Raw genomic sequence first — 25,285 nt, forward strand, 5'->3', positions numbered from 1 at the left:
TTATCATCAATTGAATTGATGTGCGCATCAAATCAAGTATTGCTGTCATCAATTGATGCGCGCAATAATTGAACTGATGATGTCTTCAAATAATCAGAAACATCTTCAATTATTTGAGTTTATATTAATTTGGCGCTCTACAAATGACTCACTAAATACCATAGCCAGTCTTAAAAATAAAATCCAGACCAAGCACGTATGGAGGGGGGGGGGGGGGGGGGTCTCACTATATAACCATTCTTCCTGGGGAAGTCTCAGTATAGGGAAGTCTCACTATATAACACCGGTAATACATCTGTTTCAGATCTATGTTTCTATATAATAATCATGTGTTAATACTGGTAAATGAATGACGCGGGTCGAGTGAGAATTGTCTCTTTGCTTAAATATCATACACATTGTATTTAAAGGAAGTTTTCAAATAGGAATATAATTTATTAGCGATGATTAACTTAATCAATATCTCTGAAAACTACCCAGAAAAAAAACCCTGGAATTGGAAACGGAATAAATTCTACTTCTGTAAATCCCTATACATGTTTTACTTCGTTGTTTGTCTAGAAAAAATTAAAAATGGAGAGATGAACAGTTGCGGAATTATGATTGGAACGCATGCAGCGCGCGATCCTCTAAAAATGTCATATTTAAGATAAATTTTATTACGTTCATCATTAATCATGCACGACTAAAAGAAATGGTCAAAATGCCAATTTAAAAGATTTCATTCTTGTCTTACAAAATCACTAGAATCCAAGAGCTTCATCCCTGACCCCCGCTAGGACTTTCTTCGCCCAACGACCTACTACCCCCTCCTCTTGAAATCCCGGATCCCCTTCTGGTGAGGAGAAAATCATTGCTTGATTAATAGACGATTAAGCAAATCGTGAACAGAGAATAACTTGAATTTTCAACATTATCATTGGTCGTAAATACCCCTTTGGATCCTATTTTTATCCTAAATTCTCCAAAAGGAATACTAAATCGCCAGGCATAAAGTAGATTTTCCAGAAAAAGAGTCTACTCTATAACATCAGAGGCGTCATCCCATGCCCCCACCAGTGCTTATAGTCATATATGTTTATTAGGTTTATACATACATAAATACCAAGGATAACCCATGAAAGTTCGAAAGCTTATTTTCAATGGGGTCCTTTGATGTACGGATGTTTTGCGCTAGGGGGTCATTTATGTAGGAGGAAACCGGAGTACCCGGAGAAAACCCACGTGTCCGAGCGGGCGACCGCCATACTCTCTCACATACAACCACTGCCGATCACGGGGATCGAACTTGGGTCGCAGAGGTGAGAAGCGAGAGCGCTACCTCTGCGCTACCCAAACACCCGGTCATGCACACACTGAAGGCATAACGGCGGAGTGGCGGACTCTTTAGACCCATTGCCTATGAGGATTGGTCCACGCCCAGTCCCGTCCCCCACCCCTCTTAAACTGAACCTGATTGTGCACCATGATAGAACACCAGATTTCTTTAATTATATAATTAACTATAAACGAAGACTGGCTTTATAGTGAGACCCCTCCCCCCCGGAATTCTGGCTATATAGTGAGACGTCCCCGGGAAAGGGCCCACTATATAGCCAGACTTCCGGGGGGATCTCACTATATATCCAGTCTTCCGGGGGAAAGTCTCACTATATAGTCAGTCTTCCGGGGGAGGGGTCTCGCTATATAGCCACTCATCAGAAGGGGGGGGGGTAGGGGGTCTCACTATATAGCAAATCGTTAGGGGGATGTCTCACTACGGGGAAAGTCTCACTATATATCACCGGTATGTGTGTTCGTTTGTCTCTGATTCTTGTTAATTACATTCTATATGTGAGACTTCCTCTCCTAACATCAATTTATTTATTTTTCTTATGGACACCTCTTGATAATTAAAAAATAACAACATTTCCCCTTTCAATAGGAAAAAGTGCATGTATAGAAGGAAAAATAACTGTCAACATGACTATAATGATTTCAAAAGATATTGTCAACAGAATAATTGAAAATCAAAATTAGATTTCACATATATCTTAATTCAAAGTATCATTAAGCGTTGCTATTGCGACACTTAATGATACAACTTGTTATACCATTAGCGGTTTGGACTGCAAATTTTTGGTTGTATCACTAAGCGTCGCAAGAACACTGCAAGTGGAACGATTAATGATGCAATTGTTTCATTAGGGGAATTGTATCATTTAAGTGTTGCAACTGCACCCCTTAATATATATAGTTTGAATCATTAAGCGTAATTGTATCATTAGCGGTTTCTACAAGGCGTAAATTACGTATCAAAGCATGCCTATCAGATTTCAACGTTTCTACCTTTGTTTTGATATTGTACTCAGTTTTGTTAAGTTTGTTAAGTTCATTCCCGTATGTATCGTCCTTTATCGTCATTTGGGTGAGGTGCATGATCGATTATCTTTAGAAGTTGATCATAAACCCAGAAACTTTCTCCGAAAATCGTCCGTGTTTTTTTTTTTTTTTAATTTGTACACAAAATGCCATGGCAAAGGCGACAACGCGAAAACTAGACATAGTGGCCGCCATTACTCAAACGAAACTGCATGTATTGCGCGATTTCATTGGATGCCTTGGAAAGTCAAAGCGCGATATTTTGAAGACTTCGAAATGTAACTAAAATCACAATAGGGGAGAATAGGGTAAGCGAATCGGACACTTGTCTTGCGAAGATGGCTTTTGTTTGAATGGCAATAGTAGTTATGCAGTAATTTTAAATTTTTAGAATGAATTCTTAATTTTTTTTATACCCCCTCCCTATTTTTGAACAGGTGCGTACGTACATATCTACCTACATATTTACCTTTTTTACTTTTCATATTCCGGATTTTCACTCATGTAATTTCACATAAAAACGTTCATTCCTCGATCGTTGTGTTTTAGTTACGTTTCTCGTTCGTGATTTAGCTATATCCCACAACAATGCATACAGATTGTTGGAATTAGCTACTCGTCAATCATACCATTCCATGTATAGTAAAAAGGCTTCTCGACTGGAGAGATTTTTAAAAGTGTTGTCATACACATTCAGAGGAAATTGAATAATGAAAATTTTAACAAGGAGTAAAACCATCCCGAATATTGCTCGACTTTACTAGAACGTAGTTAGATAAGCTAATGAATATATATATATATATATATATATATATATATATATATATATATATATAATTTTAGTTTTGAAAATGAATAAATATACAATCAAACTGAAAGAGAAATATTAGAATACTTACACGGGGAAAAAAGTAAAATAAAGTAGAATACCGTCTCATTATTTAAGCACCTGATACCGGTAAACATGATGCCAAACCGAACAGAGTTGAAGATTTGATCACTAGAAAAGCAAATTAAAGATATAGAAGCTACGTGGTTGCATCGGTATTACCTTTTTCAGCCAATATGGTACGTTTTCGCGATAAGCTCTTTCCCTCCACGCGCAAATTGTCGTATATATCTTAAATCCTAGATTACACAATGACTCCTCCTTGTGTTTTGAATTTTTTTTTTTTTTTACAATCTATGAGTTGCAAACAGGTGGAATGTACTTCTTAAAGCAAACAAGAGGCTCATGACCACAACGCTCACTAACGTCAACTGGCCCTGCAGTTCTACATCAAAAGATTTAGAAAAAAGATTGTTTACCTTATTTACTCCCACGAAAACGTTTAAACCCATAAAATGTCGTCACCTAGGCAAAACGGGGTTAATGATTTACCTAATTGGAATTCATACAACACGGGTCATCCTTAAAAAAAATGTTTGTTTGCCGTAACGCGACCGACCCACTCAAAACATCGCGACTCAATTTTTTATGGCTACTCCGAGATAGTTTTTTTTTTTTTTATCGAGATCGAAATTTAATAAAAAATTCAACATGGCGGACAAGTACATGGTCACGTTTGCAGTGACCTTCAATCTAAAACAACACGTGATGTAACTGACGGTAAATAAATTGAAAAACATATATGTGATTGAATATACTTCATAAACCTATCACATCAGTAGCTAGGTTATGTCGATTCATGAATCATTGTCTTCCTGAGAGTAATTCCTGCTCGTTATCTTCGATGTGCATTGACCTCGGAGGTCATCAGTTGTTGACAGATTACACTTTGATTCTACACTTCATGCTTGGTGGCCGAGAGGTTAGAGCGTTCGCCCTGCATGCGGGGTTCGAATCCCGGCCGCGACACACCTAAGTCGTTAAAACAGGTAGTGAGACTTCCACCGCCAAACGCTCGGCATCAGGTGTGAATATCACGGGTCCTCGGAGATGACCTCAAAAACGGATGACCCGTGTCACAGTAGGTGTGGTACGCTAAAGAACCCTCACTGCTCAATGGCCATAAGCGCCGAGCAGAGGCCTAAATTTGAAGCCCTTCACCGGTCATGGTGACGTCTCCATATGAGTGAAAAATTCTCGAGTGAGACGTTAAGCAAGATACAATCAATCAATCAATCAATCATGCTTGGCCATTCCACGCGATCAAATTATTGTCTTGACGGACTTTGACAAAATTATACGCCACTGTAAGTGTAAGGGACTTGGGTAACCAGCAGTCTAAGTTGAAACCAGTGGCAGCCCTCCCCCCTCCTAAAATTTTCAAATTTAAGGTAAATCGCGGTATCTTGTTTCGGAAAATGTACTAAACCATAAAAGAAGCAATAATTTCTTCCACTCCCGGAGAAATAAATGACAAAATCTTTTGATTTCTTGAATTACTTTATTGGGAGAACTTAATTTTTTCCACAAACCCCTTAAAATTTGGGTCATTTCATTAATTTCACCTTATTAAAATGATAGAAAATAGTACAAATGACTAAATAGGAGAAATATTTCAAGCCCCATAAAATCTGTAAAATCCAAGAGCTTCCGGGGGCTTCGCCCCCTGGACCCCCACCAAGGCTGGGCCCACTGTCTCACAAAGTGGCGCCCCCAGTAATTGCAATTCCTGAAACTGGGCCTAGCAGAAATGCATTCAAAATTTTAATGCAGCCATCAAGTACCTAAAAAGCGCCTATGTTTTTTTTTTTGGTTGACAAACTACGATTCACAGGTGAAATGGAGGATATCTAAACATTCAAATATAAATAACTTTATTTCAGTACGTGGTAAAGTATGACAAGTAATTATACTAGTACTAGCCATCCCTTATTGCCTATATATTAATAAAGTTTGAATGGTTGTGTGCTTTCAGTGTGTAACAATAAGCTCATTCATAGTGAGTTTTAGTATTAACTAAAGGTGAAACATTCACCGATAAACCACAACACACACAAATTAAACGTACAATATCACAGAACAAATAAGGAATAACTGTCTTGTTTGGCTGGGTTATGAGTTTATATTAAAAGCGATTGGACCACATGGTAATTGGCAGAAACGCTGAAGGCATTTATACATACAATTACCATGTGGGCCAATCACTTTATCAACTCGTTACCCCCAAACCAGACAGTTTTAACTTGTATTTACATGTTTTCCTAAATATAGAAAAATTAGTAAGTTTTATTAATAATTCTTTATGCATGATAAAATTTGACTAGATGTCTAACTTTCAGTCGAAAGCTAGCTTGAGTGACATCACAATGGTAAGCGAGAATGGTGATGCATGAGATCATAAACCCATTATCTACTTGGTAGTGATCTATAGAACAGAATGTATGAAGAAATATTTGTAAAAACATATATGCCCCCAAGGTGCAAAATTGAAAAGGGTTATACACATGCATCATTTAATTGATAGTACTGCCAAACCAATTCAATATATTGAGCAGACAATATATTCCTATGTCCAGAGTGGATTGACCATGTGACCTAAACTCACTAGGGGTTATCTACTCCCAATGCTGTACCAGTATGCCAAGTTTGGTGTCAATCAAGCAAATTATTCTTAAAATATAGGAGACAACATATTACTATGTCCAGTTTAACCCTTGCCTTTGACCATATGAACTCTAATTTTATACAGGGGATGATTACTGGAATGCTGTTCGTTAGAACGTTTTTATTAAACACACAAACCAATCCCAACCGCCATATAAATACACCAACAACACATATATATATATTAAAACTAACTGGCTTCCACAATGCCTGCTATCCTTGACTCACGTTCTAACCGAGCTGTAGAGTGACCTATTTATGGAATCCGGATAGTGCCACACAGTTCACTATCGCACCACCGCATCATCGAGGTTTGGGTCGATGGTGCGATAATGCGATGACGATGGCGCGATGGTGCAATAGCGCGATGACGATGGTACGATGGCGCGATAATGCGATACCGATGGTGTGATCGTGCGATGGAGCGACACTGTGGTGACCCGATGGTACGATGGCGATGATGCGATAACGCGATACCGCTATAAAGCATCGCTACATCGTCATCGTGCCATCGTGCCAGCGGTATCGCGTTATCGCATTATCGCCATCGTACCATCGCATTATCGCTCCATCGCACCATCGCCATCGCGTCATCGTCATCACACCATCGTCATCGCATAATCGCGTCATCGCACCATCGACCCGAACCTCGATGGTGCGATGGTGCGATAATGAACTACGTGGCCCTATCCGGATTCCATACAGATGCGTTGTTCGAATAGCTATGGAATCCGGATAGGGCCATATAGTTCACTATCGCACCATCGCATCATCGAGGTTTGGGTCGATGGTGTGATGGCGCGATAATGCAATGACGATGGCGCGATGGTGCGATGACGATGACGCGATGCTGCGATAGCGCGATGACGATGGTAAGATGGCGCGATAATAAGATAACGATAGTGCGATGGAACGATAGTGCGATGACGCGATGGTACGATGTCGATGATGTGATAACGCGATACAGTCATCGCGTCATCGGTATCGCACCATCGCGTCATCGTCATCGCACTATCGCCATCGCATTATCGCGTCATCGCACCATCGACCCAAACCTCGATGGTGCGATGGTGCGATAGTGAACTACGTGGCCCTATCCGGATTCCATATATTTCTAAAGAAATAGTGAGTTTTCCTGCAAGGTCAAGTGTGGTCGCTATATTTTTAAGTGAGCAAATTCAACAAGGTAACGATGATGCGATGGAGCGATACTACGATGACGCGATGGTACGATAGCGATGATGCGATGCCGCTGGCGCGATGGCACGATGACGATGTAGCGTTATCGCATTATCGCCATCGTACCATCGCAGTATCGCTCCATCGCACCATCGTTATCGCATAATCGCGTCATCGCACCATCGACCCGAACCTCGATGGTGCGATAGTGAACTACGTGTCTCTATCCAGATTCCATAATTATAGGTTTTGATGAAGTTCTTTTTCCACCTTCCATTAGGAGATGAGTAACACCGTCGTCACAGAGATTAAAGCGCGCACTGCTTCTGAAACACCTTGTTGGTCAACAGGGGATGCTTACTCCTCCTAGGCACCTGATCCCACCTCTGGTGTGTCCAGGGGTCCGTGTTTGCCCAACTATCTATTTTGTATTGCTTATAGCAGTTATGAGATTGATCACTGTTAGTTATCTTCACCTTGCATCTATGTATCATATACTGTATAATTTTATCTCCAATTCTAGCCCCACCTTTAAACCATGGTCCATATGATGGATGGGCAGACAAACTGACAGACAGATGCCGTACTAACAAGTGATCATAAAAGCTCACTTGAGCTTTATCAGTTAAACTGATGAGTAATCACGATCTTGCTGTTCAAGAGAAAAAATATTTATACATACATGCACAAGTACTCTGAAGTTGAAATAAAAAATATGCTAGAGTTTCTCATTGACAATATCTTCGTAGTCTTTGGTGATCAGGTCTACCAACAGTCTGTTGGAATTCCCATGGGTAGGAACTGTGCTCCTTCGTTAGCTGACCTTTTTTTAATATTCCTATGAGGCAGAATTTATTCAAAATTTCTACGTGAGAAGAAAACAATCTCTTGCCTCTTGCTCTTGCCTTCAATTCGACATTTAGATATATCGACGACGTTTTATCTATTAACAATAATAACTTTCATTTATGTCGATTCGATAAATCCCTGTGAAATCGAAATAAAAGACACCACAGAGTCGTCCACTTCTGCTTTATACTTACATATTTTATTGAAAGTAGATATTAACAGCAAACTAACAACTCAACTTTATGACAAACGGGATGATTTTAGCCTCTCCATCGTCAATTTATGTAGCAATATTCCATTATCACCTGCATATGGTGTTTATATCTCTCAACTGATTCGATACACAAGAGCTTGTTCTGCGTATGGTCACTTTTTTAAATCGAGGTAGGCTATAGACAAACAAGTTGATGTTGCAGTGTTTTCAACAGTCTCGTTTAAAGTCAGCATTTTGTAGATTCTTTGGTCGTTATAACGATGTAGTTTGCCAATACAAACTATCATTGGGTCAAGTGCTGTCTGATCTGTTTCATACTGCATTATTTAATATATGAAAAATAATAAAAATAACAATGAACAAATTTTATTTTTTGTAATACTGTTAACAAATGTATTCGTTACAACATTTCATAATCCGTTAATGTTAACGTCGAAGAACGTGAATTGCAGCACACTCGAAAGACAGTGGTATTCGAACCTGAATTAACAAAGTTAATTACGCGTGTGACCACCATTTGCATTCACACATGCTTGACAACGGTGCCTCATTGATGCCACTAAAGTGTTCAGAAATGCTTGAGTGATGTTGTTCCAGATGTTGGTTAAAGACTGGCCTAAATCAGCCAATGTCACTGGCTGATTTGGTAAACGGCGTAGACGTCGTTCCATGTCATCCCAGACGTGCTCGATCGGCGATAAATCGGGGGGAAACAGCTGGCCAAGGCAAGACATCGAGATTCTGTTGAACAAAAAAGTCCCTGACTACACGTGCAAGATGTGGCTTTGCGTTGTCTTGCTGCAGAGTGGTGTGATTTTGCTGTCTCTGTATGAGGGGTATCACTTGGCACTGAATAATTTCGTCTCGATAGCGTACGCCGGTGATATTTCCCTTGACAATTTGTAGAGGGGTCCTTTCACATGCTGTTATTCCACCCCACACCATAACGCTACCTTCACCGAATTGTCGACGTTGCACAACATAAGCGTCCTGTTACCGCTCCCCAACGCGACGATACACTCTACAACAGCCGTTACTGCTATCCAAATTAAATCTGGATTCATCAGTGAACAAAATATTGGCCCAGTCCTGCATTCTGAATCGCAGATGTCGTCTACACCACGCTATTCTAGCGATACGATGACGTTGAAGCAGTATTGGGCGCACCGCTGGACGTCTTGGTCTGATGTTGTGCTCGCGTAGACGATTACGCACAGTTATTGGACTGATTGGTCGAAGTCTAGGAATGCTACGAGCAGTCAAACTTGCTATCTGGAAACGATTTCTCAGGTGCACAAGTCTAATGTGGTTGTCCTGTCGACGAGACGTCACACGAGGACGCCCAGAACGTGGTCGGTCCCGAGTGTTACCAGATTGTTGGAAACATCTCCATAATGACTGGATGGTGTTCTGATGAACTCCAAAGTGTCTTGCTACGATATTTTGTGCCATATTTTGTGCCATATCAGCGTGAAGCATCCGAACAGCACAATTGCGTTGGTTTTTGCTAAGTCGTGGCATGACAGAAGGGTAAATTTTGTCAAACCTTTCCTTAACGAATAGTGTCCAAACAAACCTTTTACACTTCTTACTCCAAACAGTATTGGTCAGTAAAACTCGTGCGTACGAACACTTTAATAAACAACATGTGTTCACTAACCATGAAAAAGTCCGTGCATCTGAGTCGGGTACTATCCGATATTGTTAAAAAAACATCACCTTTATCGACTGATAGATTTTATAAATATAAATAATAAATATAGAAAAAATATACTAAATTTTATAATGCACAGTTTCTTTTTTCCACTAGTATATAATCTGGTTGTTCGTGTTGTTGGTCATTTTATGCTTTGTATAATTTTTTGTATTTTACCTTGTATCCACCTTTTTGATCCGATACTTGTAGGTATCGGATGTTGTTGGAACTTATATATATATATATATATATATATATATATATATATATATATATATATATAACAGAGTAAAATAAGTCTTTAGTATATGCAAACTATAGCAAAACAGTGAGTTGGAAGATTTCACATTTATTCCAACACGCTTTAGCTCTACGCCTCTTCAGTGGAATTTGAAAACAATAATAACATCGATAAACATATTATTTATTACACATTGTTATATGTATAGCGTGTGAATATGTATTACACATTGTTATATGTATAACGTGATATCAACTCTTTCTACTTGGATTATATATAACAAACCTAAGTGTCTATGATGCATGGTGTGTGGTCTGTACGTTCGACCCATTTATCTTAAACTTGAACATTACCGTTAAAAACCACTGTATTTTTCTATTTCCCTAGCAGTGAAGAAATTTTGTGTAATAATGTTTTTCTATCAGCACATCAAAGGGAATCTTTTATTTCATGATAACAGTAAATCGTTTGTAAACTGGTTTCCAAACCTAGACTTGTTTTAATCTCAAATCTTATGTACACAACCTGTCAAATGAATCAAGCTTATCAAATCAGGGAGTTTGTCATGAAATGATTTCAAATCATCTCTTATAAGATAAGATAGGATAAGAGAAAAACTTTAGGTGTAATAACAAATATGTAATGAATTTTGAAGAAGTGTGTGTAGAAAACATACTTGCGATGGATTGCTAGATGTAGATATTTTAGATTTACAGAACCCTATGGTTTTCTAGTCTTCACTGATTTTTCAGATTCTGTAAAGAAGAATGCGATTTTATATTATACCAGTATTGACACTTGTTAAATGATATTTTTCTTCATGGATATTTTATATGCAAAACAGATACAAAGAAATTAAACTACATTATCAGACATTCCGAAAAAAATGTTTACATGTTATATACCGAAGCCAGGATTTATACTTCATTAAGATAAGTGTTTTTATCTTTTATGACGTGATTAACCCAACGAAAAAAACAAGAAAAAGAGAGAAGATAATGAACAATGATCAATCTCGTGACAATTCAAACTAAGCTTTGAAGTTGTGCACATAAATAAGGAACGACTTTTTGTTTTTGTTTATTCTAATGTCGTGTCCCGAATACGGATACACACTGCTATCAAGAAAACCTAGACTACATTCAACATTGCTTCTATAGTTGACCAGCACCTGACACCGAATCAGCAAATTTTGACGAAAAGGTTTTGGCGGGATAATAATATTGGCCTATTTTGGTAATACTGAATGGCAGTAATTATAAAATAAACAAGGCCACTCGTATCTTCTATCTTCTGCTATCCAATATGAATAAGTGAAAATAACGGACAGTGATCAATCTGATAATTCTTATAAAGAATACAAAATTTAGAGTAGGACAAACAGGGACCATTGGACATACCAGACGTGGGATCAGGTGCCTACAAGGAGTAAGCACACCCCGTCTAAAGATCACACCCGCCATGAGCCCTCTATCTTGATCAGTTAAACATGGTGATCCGTAGTCAAAGTCAGTATGTATAGAACGACATCTATATCTTATGTACAATGGCTACAAAACATAATTCTCCATAGGATTTTGCTATGCGCTATTGTTTTTAAGAAAATCCATATAAAAATGATTTCTGTAAAGGACAAGGTATTGATTGATTGATTGATTGCTTGATGTTTTCCGCCACACTCAACAATTTTTCAGTTATCTGGTGACGCCCAGTTTTTATTGGTGGAAGAGAGAACCCAGATACAATGCACCTGGGAAGAGACCACCGACCTTCCGAAAGTAAACTGGGAAACTTTCTCACTTACCGGCGCGAGCGGGATTGAACCCGCGCTGAAAGAGGTGAGATGCCGTGTGATTTTGATCGCGATGCTCTAACCACTCGGCCACGGATGACCCTACAGCTATGTAAATACTAAGTCTACAAACGGAAATACTGTAGGGATGACCGCGTATAACTTAGGAAACAATGATGCATTTTTATAAAGAGAAATGTAAGATAAGAAATCAAACGATTACATAAATGAAGAGTACAACACTGAGGTATACATTTCTGAGAAACATAACGTACACAGTTACATATATACATAGCTGAAGCTGAATTGTGAACACAGTTGTAAGTTTGGATAACAAGTTTACATGCTTGGATTTTTGAACACGATTACCCTCCATATTGTACAACCAATTCGAGTATTACAACCTCGTGTAGAAACATCACTAGTTGTAAGTGAAGAACCACAAAGTTTAACCCACACATGGTGCTTAGGACCATAGTAATGATGGTTCTTTGTATCTTGTGTGCAAGGTGTTCAGAGTGCTGATCATGTTCTTGATTATTTGTATCTTGCTTACAAGGTGTTCAGAGTGCTGATCTGGTATGTAGTGGTGGTTTGGTCTATATCTTGCCTGTGAGGTGTCTATATAAGTGTTTATCCTGTGCTAGATGATATTGTTTGTGTCTTGGGGAAGTGTTTTTAAAATGACATTTTCAGTGATACAACATCTCACTACTATGGATCTTTGAATGCTTACTTTTAAGAATAGTAGATATCTTCCTTTCTTCCAGTAGAATATGTATACCATGTTCGACAGTCCTGTACTACATTTTGGTGTGTTTAAATTGTGCGGTCGGGTTTTATTGTGCAGTGAAATTTTGACAATTTATATCGGAGTCCTTGATTAAATGTTTACGCACGGTAACGGTAACAACTTCTAATGCGAAGTGGTTAATGGAGTCAATGATGGAAAACTTCTACAAGAATTTTTAAAATATACGAATTTTATTTGTGAGAATAATATGAATGATTCCCTTCTCTGTGTTTAGTCCAAATAATATATGCCACAGGGGTTGTTTTATAAAATGGATTTCTTGTAAAAAAAATAAATCGTAAATTGGTTATCAAAGCCACATTGTGCTTTTCAAACGGTGCAAGATTCAGACTATTACAATCAGCATGATAAGAGAGCAACACGATAAAAGAAAGACCCCATGGATTGAATTATTTGAAAAATAAAAGATTTACAGAAGATGATTTCAAATAATCTCATCACAATTTGATAACTTTCATCGGATAACTTTTCTAGAAAACAAGTCTGAAGCAAGTCTAGGTTTGGAAACCAGTTCACACACAATTTCCCGCTATCATGAAATAAATGATCTCCTTTTATGTGTTTAGTATTAAACCCACATTACAAAACGCTCTTTATCGCAAGAGAAATAGAAAAATTACGGTGGTCTTAAAGCTTGATGTAGTTCTTAGATAGATGGGTACAGACAACACAAACCATGTATCATAAACACGTGTTTAGATGTACCCGGATGTATCGTAAAAATGAATGTGATTTTCTACTTCCTGTTCTGGTTTCCACAAATGAAAGGTGAAGATAACGCACAGTGATCAATCTCGTAACTCCTATCAGAAATATAAAATAGATAGTTGGGCAAGCACAGACCCCTGGACATACCAGAGGTGGGATCAGGTGCCTAGGAGGAGTAATCATCCCCTGTCGACCGTTCACACCCACCATGGACCCTATATCTTCATAAGATAAACGGTTATCCGCAGACAAAATCGGTGTGCCAAGAACGGATGAAAGTTATTATTGTTAATAGATAACACATCGATATATTGAAGGCCACAGCAGTTTTTGAGTAAATTCTGCTTCATATGAATATAAAAACAGGTCAGGTAACAAAGGAGCACAATTCGTGTCTATGAGAATTCTAACAGACTGTTGGAAGACGTGATCACCAAAGACCACGAAGATGTTGTCAGTAAGAAACTAGCAATTTTTTTTATTTCAACTTCAGGGTACTTGTGTGTGGAATCAAATGTATCCCCACTTTTTGTCGCTACTTTCTATCATTCATTCTTGAGTATATATCTGGGAGTAGAATTCAAAACATAATTTTTAAAGCGCATCTACGCTTGAGCGCTCCCGATAACGCATGCATTCATGAAGTCTGATTATTTATATTGATGCAGATATACATTTATTCCGAATAGTATATCAACAGCACTTAACATCAAAACATTAAGTATAAATGTGTGTGGGCGGAGTTCCCAGTATATCAAATAAAGAAGAATTATATAAGACTATATATTTCTGGTACAACACTTTCTTGTATAGTGAGAAAATCTTGATTTAGGTATATGATTTTAAACGGAAAATTTCTTGTTAAAGCGAGTAAATTCCCCATTTGGTGCAAAAGCCAGTATGTTAACAAATAGCTGATGCTGAGAGTTATCTGGAATCCAATCAAAATGTAATTCTTCTGCCCGGGTATACACCGGAGACTGCACATCTGAACAGCCATCGCTTGAACCGACTGAGACTTGGTAAACAGTAGAACCATACTGACTAGGCAAGAAAACGTTGATCCAGCGAATCGAGTAATTTTCTTCTTTAGAATTTATTGATGCCGATCCTCCTGTAGAATAGAAAAATAAACGTAACCTATATATTCCGTATTCGTTCAGTGGATACATTCTCTAATCAATGAAGAGCTGCACACAGTTGCCGCATGTTTTACCTGTTAAACTGGGTGGTCTGTTGTCCAGAACAAGAGAGGCATTTATGATTTGACTGTGGAACCCGCCTTTATTCATTGCTCGAACATCAACGTGGATGGTATCTTCTGCAATTGCGTGTATTATTTTTTGTGATGCACTATTACGCAGGCCGGTCGAGTTCCATGGTGCGATGACTACTTCGTTCTTTCGTATTCGAGTTTCGTAGTTGGATATACCAGCTTCATCTTTAAAGCCGTTCCAAGAAAAGTCGATGTAGGTCAGGTTTGATTGTACTTCAACGTTTGGTTCATCAGTTAAAACAGTAAAGCGATTGTTTGGATAAAAAGAAAGAGACGAACGCTCAATTTTTGGTGGTTCGTGGTAGATTATGAAAGGCCCTGCCCTTCTTTCTCCCAAAAGCTGAACCTTATTTATGCATCTGACATATACTGATACCATGGTTCCATGATCAAACATCAGATTTGATAATTTGCACTCTGAATTATCAAGACTCCTTTGCCAACTTCTCGATGCTAATATACTCAAAGAACCTGAAATACACAGTTTGGGATTTGTATCTTAAATAAATTATACATAATTTATGTAAAAGGCATGCTTCAATGTTAACTTACCGGCGGAACAATAACAAGATAAAATTCCACTTTCCTCCTCGCTCACATTCCAGGTGACTTTTATTTCAGTTTTGGCGATACTAGTATTCACGACAGGTTCTGTGAAATTTGTTGAAAGCGTTTCATTTTCTGTTACTTTTCCATTCATGGTCTTGATGATTTCCATGTCTTCCTTTGCCTCAATGTTCCGTATATCTACTCTTAAATTACTCACAATTGGTGGTGTATGATCTAGCATTATTACTTGTTCGAATTTTGTCGACAGACCAGCATAGTTTCTTACTCTGGCTGTCAAATGGATGCGGCTGCCATGAGGAGCGTCAACTTCTATTATACCGTGATTCAATTTGGAGAAAGGAGCAAGTGGCCTCACTTGGAAACTTCCTCGAGTTGTCCCTGCTCCAACTAGAAAATCTTGAACTCCGCTCTCAGAATCGAATATAAAACTGCAGATAGATAGTAATCCAGGACTTACTTGACGTACCATCAAAGGGGATGTGGTGAGTGCAGACAAAGCACAACGATAGAGGCGTACTTGAATATTTTCATGGAGTATATGATGTCGGCTTAAAACTTCGAATCTCAATTCAACTTTTCCCTCATATATTGACAAATACTGATGTTCTGTCGAGGAACTTGAGAGTGCATTTTGTGACATGTGTAAAAGCATTGTTTCGTTTCCAATGTGCAATTTCAGTTTGTTGAACTGCACATCCCCTGGAATATCCACTACAACTTTGTAGATGCCATTCTTTATGGAGGTAAAGCTACCTTGTACAATTACTTTCTTTAGGCCATGCATAGTTTTGTGCATTATGTTCGTGGAATAATTAAATTTGATTTCTTCAAATTTTTGGCATTTAATTCCAAAGGGTGGTGTATTATCAATCCTTACTGAATGTGAACTAACATATAGGGTGGAATGACGCATTGCATCGTATGCGCGTACTTTGACGCAGTAACTTGCGTTGTGCTTAAGGTTAAGGTCATTAAATGTAAAGTGAGAAGACATGGCTACCGATTCAACTTTCCGGATTACAGCACCATTGTTTTCTTCATAAACACCTACTTCATAGGAATCAACAAAAGACTGATGATCTTCAAACCCATGCCATGATGTGGAAAGTGTAGTTTTTGAGGACTGATATAAAAGGTTCCGAAAATGTTTTGTATTGTACACAGTGCCAGGTACAGGGAAGTCAGTATCAACAAGTATTCCGTCGGACACTGCAGTGGTTTCCAAGCCCAGATTGTTTTTAGCGACGATGGTGAAGAAATATCTAGTTCCTGGTATCATTGTTTGAATAACCTCAACGGAAGATGTATTCACAGTCGTGCGTGGTATAAAATCATCAGCTAAAGTAAAAAGTGAAAGTGGGATTGCTAATGACACTACATGAACTTCTTAATTCTCTTCGATCTTGTAATAGATTTATCCTTTTTTCGAAGTAATAGTCATCTATATGGAAAAAGTAATATATTAATGCAAGTAGGATTATTCTATCTGGAACGTAAAAGTATATAATTAAGTAACAATTGTTATTAATAGATGTATTGTTGTGGAGTTCCTTACCGAATGGTCTTGTTCCTGCACTGAAATCGTAAGACGTAATGTAGGTTTGTCCCTCTGTAAACACACCATTCCAACATATCAGAAAAGGTCTAGAGATCTCAATAAAATCTATATCACTTTCACAATTATCTTCCGATTCAATAACTGAACGACCGCGTTTTATCGTTGGAGGCGTCAAATCAACTAAGAGGGGTGTTGATGAAAAGATGAGGAAGTCGCTTTCAGACATCCATGCTTTCACATAAAGGGTATAATGTTGCTCATGATTAAGGACTTTTTCTCTAGGTAAACAGTACACGATGTAAGTGTTTAAGCCGATATCATTCCATATATTTTCTTTCGTTCGATCAAATATTCCGCTTCCTGGGCTAGCCCCAGTTTCCCCTAGACTCCATTCATATCGCAAAACACTCCCCAGCGAATTTCCGTTTTTCTCCCAGTACCCTGATATGCAGCGAGAACTGGAAGTAATTTTTGCAGGTTTTCCGAGGCTCCCAAAATGAACTGAGATAGTAGGTCGAAGTTCAGATGAATCTGTTATTTCTCTACACGGAACGTTAATTTTATTTACACATTTTTGTCCTATAACAGCACAAGTACAATCGTTGTTGCAATAGTGGGAGACACATGAATATCTCTGAAGTTTAAGGTACCCTCTCATATGCGTTACGTCGGACGCTATGAGAATCACAGACACTTTCCCGGTTGTACTCCTTAAACCAACATTATTAACTGCAGTGATGGATAAAACTATGATATCATTATTGCTGATCTCTGTCGACAAATTCAGTGCTAAGGACTGTTGGCCTTTGATGGAGTGTTTAACAATTACGGAACCATTCGATAATTCATCCCCCGAGTAGGACTGGCTAACACTTATGTGATATTCACTAAGGCCAGATTCAAAATCGTCAAAACCGTACCATGCTAGGTGAACTCTGGTGATGTGTCCGATATTATGCCATGACATAGGATTCTTGAATCCACCCAGTGTTGGTGGAGAAGAGTCAACCAGTAAGTGATAAGATATTTCTGTTGTACAAAGTCCGGCGCCGTTACAGGCGGACACTTTTGCGATGTAAGAATCCCCTGACGTTAAAATCGTTTCATTGATAGAAGTTATCATTAACTGGCGTTCACTACCAATATCATTCTCTTCGAGTATTACATGTCCATTTTTATTGACCTCTATAATGACATGATGTCTTATTATAGAACTCTCCAAATCTTCAAATTGCCATCGAACTTTGATCACAGAATTGTCGAACTGAGTATCATTTACCAATGATAATCCATCAGTAATGAATTCAGGTCGTACGATCACTGTAGGAGGACTGCTGTCAATCTGAAACTTTGGAGATGAGCGTTCTGTAAATAATCCAACCCTGTTAAATGCACGCACTGTCAGATAAAGATTTGTGGAATTGGGTAGGCTTAGTCCGGTTCTTGTGATTCGGTTTGACAGCATGATGTTCTGAAAGTGTTTTATCTGACAGTTACCGGGACGTATACCAATGCACCACTCAAAATGATCGATATCAGAGTGGGGATCCACGAAACCCACCCATAAGGCTGATATTGAACTGCTGTAAAAGAATTAAAACACATTAGTGTGTTGTAGACTTCCACCCATAAGGCTGATATTGAACTGCTGTGAAAGAATTAAAACACATTAGTGTGTTGCAGACTTCCGCCCATAAAGCTGATATTGAAAAACAAAAGATTTAAAACATATCAGTGTGCTGCAGACTTCCTCTCTGTTATGTTTAGCTTACATCGTTTTATTATATGTATATATACATTGAATACCTGTGAGGCAGATATGGTTCGTGTTGATCGCTGAATCCAACATACACAAGTCCTGGTACTGGAGGGGAATCGTCCATGATTATTCCATCGCTCGATACAGAGGTACAAAGACCACCATAATTACACGCCTTCACGGTTGAAAAGTACTTTACACCGGGCTCAAACACGCTGTGCCATGAAAACTCTGCCATCACAAATATGTATGTTACTTACACATGCCGTTAGAATTATGCATAACACATGAAGTTGTTCGTTCATTTTATATTCAAATACCTTTTAGGAGCCCAACATTGCAAGCTGGAAATACATCAAAGGTGAAAGGTTTCGTTCCCATTCCTACTTCATAGAAATGAATTCCTGAGTGGGGATCAAGAAACGCTGTCCAATGGCAATGATAAATCCTTGTATCATTTTGGAAGTCATTATCATCCTAAACAATGAACCCAGTAAAAAATGATATTTGTTCCTCTAAGACACAGAGAACTAAATTTGAAATTATTTCAAAAATCTTCATTGTGAAAGATTATAAGACTCTCTTATGAGTAGCCATGAAATATAAGGTGATTCCACCCGAGGATTGCAAAAAAGCTGTGAAACCCGAGGCTTTGCTGAGGGTTTTACAGCTTTTTTGCAACCCCGAGGGTGGAATCATCTTAATATTTCATGGCTACTTATAAGAGAATATTTTTCTCTCACATTTCTAGAAATTTTCCGTTTTCTTTGTGCCTAGCGACGCCATTTTGAGAATTTTCCAATTATTTAATTTTTCGCCGTAAATTAAAAATAACACCAGAATCGAAATCTACGACCTTCAATTTGGCAACTATGTTGCCGATAAAAAATCGGCCGACGAGTGTCTAAGTGAATTGTATTAGAGTTATTCCTCTTTGAATAAATGAATAATCAGGGTGATGCGTGACGTAACTCGACAGTCCATCAGCGCAAAACATTTTGACAGACCTAATCAGAATATGAATCCACAACTGCACGTTTCTTCTTAGAGGAACATTGATATTTTGACTGCGGATAACTCCGTTTGCCTGATCGGGATGTGGGGCTCACGGCGGGTGTGACCGGTCGACAGGGGATGCTTACTCCTCCTGGGCACCTGGTCCCACCTCTGGTGCGTCCAGGGGTCCGTGTTTGCCCGGCTGTCTATTTTGTGTTGCTTGTGGGAGTTATGAGATTGATCACTGTTCGTTATCTTCACCTTGCATTGATATTAATTGAGCAGTTATTTAATGACGAGTGTGTGAAGAGATATTCCAAGTGGTTGTTGTTGGTGGATATGGGCATGGCTAGACTTTCGTTTTCCACGCGTGCAAGGACTCGAGTCTCATGGATATTGAAGGCACTTATTTCACCTGAGACACATATAGGGACAGTAGACGTTGACAGAGTGAATGTGGGGGTAGGCCTAGAACTAATAGACAGTGTGGGCAGGGTTTCTGTGAACTGGCATAAAGCACCGGATGACATAGAACTCGACAACATTTGTGTGAGGAACTTGTGACTGTTGTTGAGTGAGCAGTAATTGTTCAAGGAATGTGTATTTTTGTGTCTGGTCACATACACCTGGAGATGATCATGGACATTACAATCTGTCATTTTTTGAACAAGACTTTTTCAAAATCTAGGCTTAGTGTTCGTCAATCGAGGTAAGTTGCAGGCTAGTTGTGTATTGATTATGACGTCACGGGATATGTAAGATAAACGTCACGTAATATGAAAGATAGAAATATCTTACATACCTTTTTTTCATAGAATATCTGGATCTTACATACGTAGATATGAGAGAAAAATACATCATGTATACAGAAAACAGTTCAACGTGTATACAAGTCATTAAAAAAGGAGAAACATTAAATTCACACACCATCAAAGAACGCACACCATCTCTCACAATTCCCTTTTGGGGTGGTGATTTGTCAAACATAAATGGCTCCGATGCTGTTACAATGTGAAGTCCAGCATTATTCACAACCTGAACAAAAATCCCAATAAATGTTAATTTTCAATAAGAGATGGAAATTTGAAATTTTAATGACATGGCTGAAAAAGTAAAACAAGGACTCAAAAAACCGAAAACAAACATATTCTTATAAATACCACATGTCTGGTATTGAATTACCTTCAAAATACCGTAATATTGATATCCATCAATCATTAATTCCGACTGATTTATTCTAGTAAACGATCCTTCAATAGACCTAAAGTCTATCACATCAACAGAATCATTTGTTGAACCAACACCTAGAAGAAATTGTTGTATACCACTCTCCACATCTGTAAATCCTTCCCATTGAAATGAAATGATACCTCCCGAAAGAACTGTGTTTTCTGACCCGCCATTACCAATGGAAATTATTCCAACTTTAGGTGGCGATATATCTACTATTTTTCCGACGGAAGAAACGACTGTAGTATGACCGACAAGATCGATGGCTGAAAAATAAGCATGCCATGATAGAAAAATTGCTACAGATTTGGTACCGGAAACAGTAAGAACCAATTCCTTTCAAACTGGAAACCAAATATAATCTCTATTAATGAATACCATCATTCTTACCCTTGACTGTGGCAAAGTATGTCATTCCGTTTGTCAAATTCAAATTTGAAATTTTGATTGGCGTTTGCAATCCAGCATTTCTATACTGCAAGATATCCTGACCACCCTCAAATGACCCTGAAATATCATAAATGTATATATTCAAATGGTCATAATTATGACTGCACAATTCAGGGTCATTGGTTAATGCTTACCAATACAATATTCGTATCTGGCAATCCCACTTTCAATTGTTTTGATCTGCTTTTCTAAGTCTGAAAAACCAGACCAATGTAATTCCAATTCTTCATCATCTGTGAGATATTTGTTGTGTGCATTCAGAATCTCAACTTCTCCTGGAAACGGTGGTGTATCATCGATTATAAATCCGTTTCCACAAAGAAATAATTCTTCAAGTTCTACTGTTGCATCATCAAGACGAACAAAAGTTGGGTTTGAATGGGCACATATGTAATACATTACACTGGACTTCAGTGACATTTTGGTAAACCGTCCAACTCCATCATGTGATGTAGTTGACTGAAGGCAGTTAAGATCAGTTTCGCAATCTTGATGTGGTATCATCGGTTGCCTCATCAAATACCATGTAATTAATCTTCCATATTTCCCGTTTAAGAATCCATAGACCTTTTTACCAGGTAATGTTACGTCAACTTCGTTATCATGAAGAAGTTGCAACTTTTCTCCTAGATATTGACTACTTGCAAGGTTCGCAATAGTCGAAAAAGCATCTGACTCGGAATCTATTTCGTAAAGAATCTGCGATGAATATTCATTAGGATTTGACTTCATTTTAACATTTTGGCATGAAATAATTGCATGACCAGTAATACAAACTGCTTTAACACAAACATCCATCTTTCTGTGTTCATAGACGGAAAGCTTAAGCGGAAATGTATTCTGAAATGGAAATAAATCTTGAATACGTAAATAAAATACATATAGTACATATTTTCACATTTCAAATTAGTATATGTTTTTTCTTTTCAATCTACCTACATTTACAAATGGAAGGTCTAAATCAAAGGTGATTGGCAACCATGGTGTTAGGTGTTCACGATGTACATTGACAAATAATGCAGCAGCATAACCCAAGGCTTTTCCTGATTTACCACACAGGAATCTTTTGAAACCAATATTCAGCTTGGTCTCTCTTTGTTCTTTGTTGTTCGTGCTGATAGACGCTTGAATACTGTTTCCATCGTCTTCAGATTCTTCAATAACCACTGTCTCAGAGAATTTTCCAGGGAGGCACTTTTTTTGAAAGCATGGTCTTATAAGTGCACTGTAAGCATGACCTCTCTGCAACTGCAATCCACTGATGTGATATTGTGAAACATTTCCTAAAACTTTCATTGGATCGACGACTGTTTTAGATCCATTTTGGCCAACAAGAAAAAGGCCTCCTTGATAATGTGTTATCTGTGATCCAAAAGTAGGTTTAATTCTCCAAAATATATCAAATTTACTTTTACTGTACTGATAATGTTTTCCCTCTTGACAAGGTGAAATATAAACATTAGTACTAGTGTGAGAACTTCTATCTGTTGAGTAAAATATGGGATACGAAATCAGTGGAATGAACTGGTTCATCGATTTGTTTATCCAAAATATGTCCTTGCTGTCCAATTTGTTTCTATCTGCAAGCACTGTGTACACCGTAAACGTTTTCAGAGGATATCTAACTGAAAATGTGGAATGCGGGTTTGTAGTGTTTAAGGATAGTAATTCAATATACCGTCGAGTCCGACAAGAAATTCCAGTGTGAACATCGAGAGCTTTGGAAACAGTCTCGTTATCGATAACCGTAAAACCATCAGATATAGACATGGTAGATTGATGGCCAACAGTTGCCCGCACAATCGTATAATATTTCTTAAACGGTGTTAAATCTAAATTGTAAATACATTTTGTATCCAAAGATATGTTCTGGAAACCAATGGCGTTGTTGTTTGTTTTTGAGGAACCAATTCCTATGGCTAGAGACACCATCTGAATATGCCAAAGACCTCTCCATTCAAAGCATATCGTATCGTTTTGAAAAATAAAATCAACGTCCTCACCTGTAAAATAACGATCTGATTCTATTTCAATTATTGTTCCACTGGTCGGAGGAAATCGGGGAGGTAAAAGGAAAGAGTCTGTTTGAACTTCGACAAAATGACCTGCTCTATTGAAGACGTAAAGATGAAAGTAATATTCTGAGTCCTTTTTGGAATTGAGTTTCAAAACTCGATAAATGGGAAAATTGAAACATGCTGTGTAATTTCCAGGACACGTCTCTTTAATTTTTGCTTCTAGGATAGGAGTAAGGAGTTTTCCATCGGTACCTGTAAGATATATACATTACTCAACTTTCTATCTACATGTATATTACACAAAATAACAACATATCCTAAACGTTTTAAAGTGTATGTTTGCTCTTTCAAGGAAGTATGTGTCATACGCATACTCTTTGAAGAGTGGAATATTGTTATATCATTACCATATTTTATTAGTTTGTCATTTCAAAAATATTCCTGAGATGTGATACACAAATTTATGATTTATAAATACCTATCCGGAAAAGTATGGAGTCCATGGATTCCTTTTGCTCGGCTTCGATGAATGTATCATTGTTCCAACCCACAAATATTTCTTCTGAATATTGAAGGATTGATACTTTTCTTTTGTAGATAGGCGGCGTTTCGTCAATGATAAAAGGACCAAATTTCACAACGGTTTCAATATCTGCTTTGTTCATAACTTTTACGAATGTGTACATTGGAGAGCCGATACTTAACCCTAAATGCATACTTTGATACCCATCAAATTTATATGTTTTCATGAATGATATCAAATCGGGGGCCCTGTAAGTGCTCTCTGTCGTTCCAAATCCTATTTTGACGCCTCGAATTTGGGATTCCTGCTCAATCAATTTCCAAGAAAACTTCATTTTGTCAGAAGGGATATAGATGAACCAGTCTCCAGACGAATATTTTCGAATTTTGATGCACATAGCTGTAGAATATTCTGAATGATTTCTATACCTGTATATTTGGGGGAGATATTGTATTATTTGCATAGAAGCAGATCCATTGCAAATCTCTTCACATTCCTTTGTGTTTTCTAGTTCATAGACTGTCAGATTTTCCAGAACATGCCATGGTTTTCCATTAAAACATCCAATTGTAGGTCGTGCTTTAGATGACTCTAAAATGAAATCCTTCACTACAACTGGGGAAGAGTCCCGAGTAATACCATCCGAGCAAACGACGTCAGATGGTTCTAAAGCATTGTTGAAAGCCAAAACAGAAAAATGATAGAGGTCATCGTATGGTAATGCTATTTCGAGGAAGTCATTTGCGGTTTCGTAAAATGTATTGTTTTTAGATATGAAATGAAGATTTGTGTTCATTTGCACAGATGTAAGACAATGATCACTTACACCAATCCGGTATTTCATAATTCCACTTTCATGGTCTATGAATCCACTCCACCTGACATTGACTGAATTTTCTCTGGTGTAATCAATATCAGGGTGTCCATTTGGTCCCTCAACTACCACGCCTTTGACAGGAGGAGAATCATCAGAAAGAATGTCCAGGTGCTGAATATTTACTAACCTTGCGCCATTTGTTGCTTTGACCGTAAAATAGTAAGCCCTATTATGTTGTCCAATATTTGTGTGGTTCTTTATCAGGTGATTGAATTCAATTCTATACAAGGAACTTTCACAAAGTCCAACACTTGGGCAGTAACAATTTTCCAACGACTTGCATGTCTGAAATATATATGTATGCAATAACATTTTGATTTAAATCAACTGTTATGACAATAATTAAAATTATTTCCAATTCCAGATTCAGACGATGTATGGTTATTTAAAAAAGTGTCCACCACAAAATCCTTACCTTGTTACCTAAAACCTGTACACCAACTGCTTTGTATGCCAGTTCATTTCCGCCTATCGATGTACCTAGAAAATATTCGAGAGAATAAAGTCCACTGTGAGGGTCATAAGCTTTGAATTCCAGGGTCATTTTTGAGAGGTCCTTTGAATTATGGACAAATAATTGTTTTATGCCATCTTTTTCTAGCCAGATATCTTCAATATAAG

At 37.9% G+C, this 25,285-nt stretch overlaps 2 protein-coding genes across 3 annotated transcripts in view; both read right to left on the bottom strand.

Annotated features, from left to right (window-relative positions):
* Nucleotides 1-25,285, bottom strand: part of LOC125678195 (uncharacterized) — a 58,685-nt gene that overhangs the window by 19,726 nt on the left and 13,674 nt on the right. The window contains exon 1 of one of the 2 annotated variants that reach the window (XM_056155675.1): nucleotides 3,261-3,371. The exons of the other annotated variant lie outside the window; for it this stretch is intronic. Within the exon in view, the coding sequence (XP_056011650.1) occupies nucleotides 3,261-3,327 (67 nt within the window). The 5' untranslated portion in view covers nucleotides 3,328-3,371. Of the gene's footprint in view, nucleotides 1-3,260; nucleotides 3,372-25,285 lie in introns of those variants that run through there. 2 annotated transcript variants of the gene reach the window in all.
* On the bottom strand, nucleotides 14,061-23,056 carry LOC125678196 (uncharacterized). The gene is made up of 11 exons (XM_056155677.1): nucleotides 22,186-23,056; nucleotides 21,381-22,086; nucleotides 21,187-21,303; nucleotides 20,749-21,062; nucleotides 20,494-20,601; nucleotides 18,891-19,047; nucleotides 18,618-18,801; nucleotides 16,809-18,394; nucleotides 15,236-16,591; nucleotides 14,624-15,154; nucleotides 14,061-14,521 (listed from the first exon to the last, which is right to left on the bottom strand). Exons 1-11 carry the CDS (start codon nucleotides 23,014-23,016, stop codon nucleotides 14,250-14,252), a joined length of 6,162 nt encoding a protein of 2,053 aa, XP_056011652.1. The 5' UTR covers nucleotides 23,017-23,056; the 3' UTR covers nucleotides 14,061-14,249.

Source organism: Ostrea edulis, chromosome 2 (assembly GCF_947568905.1).
Source record: "Ostrea edulis chromosome 2, xbOstEdul1.1, whole genome shotgun sequence".
NCBI classification, from domain to species: domain Eukaryota; kingdom Metazoa; phylum Mollusca; class Bivalvia; order Ostreida; family Ostreidae; genus Ostrea; species Ostrea edulis.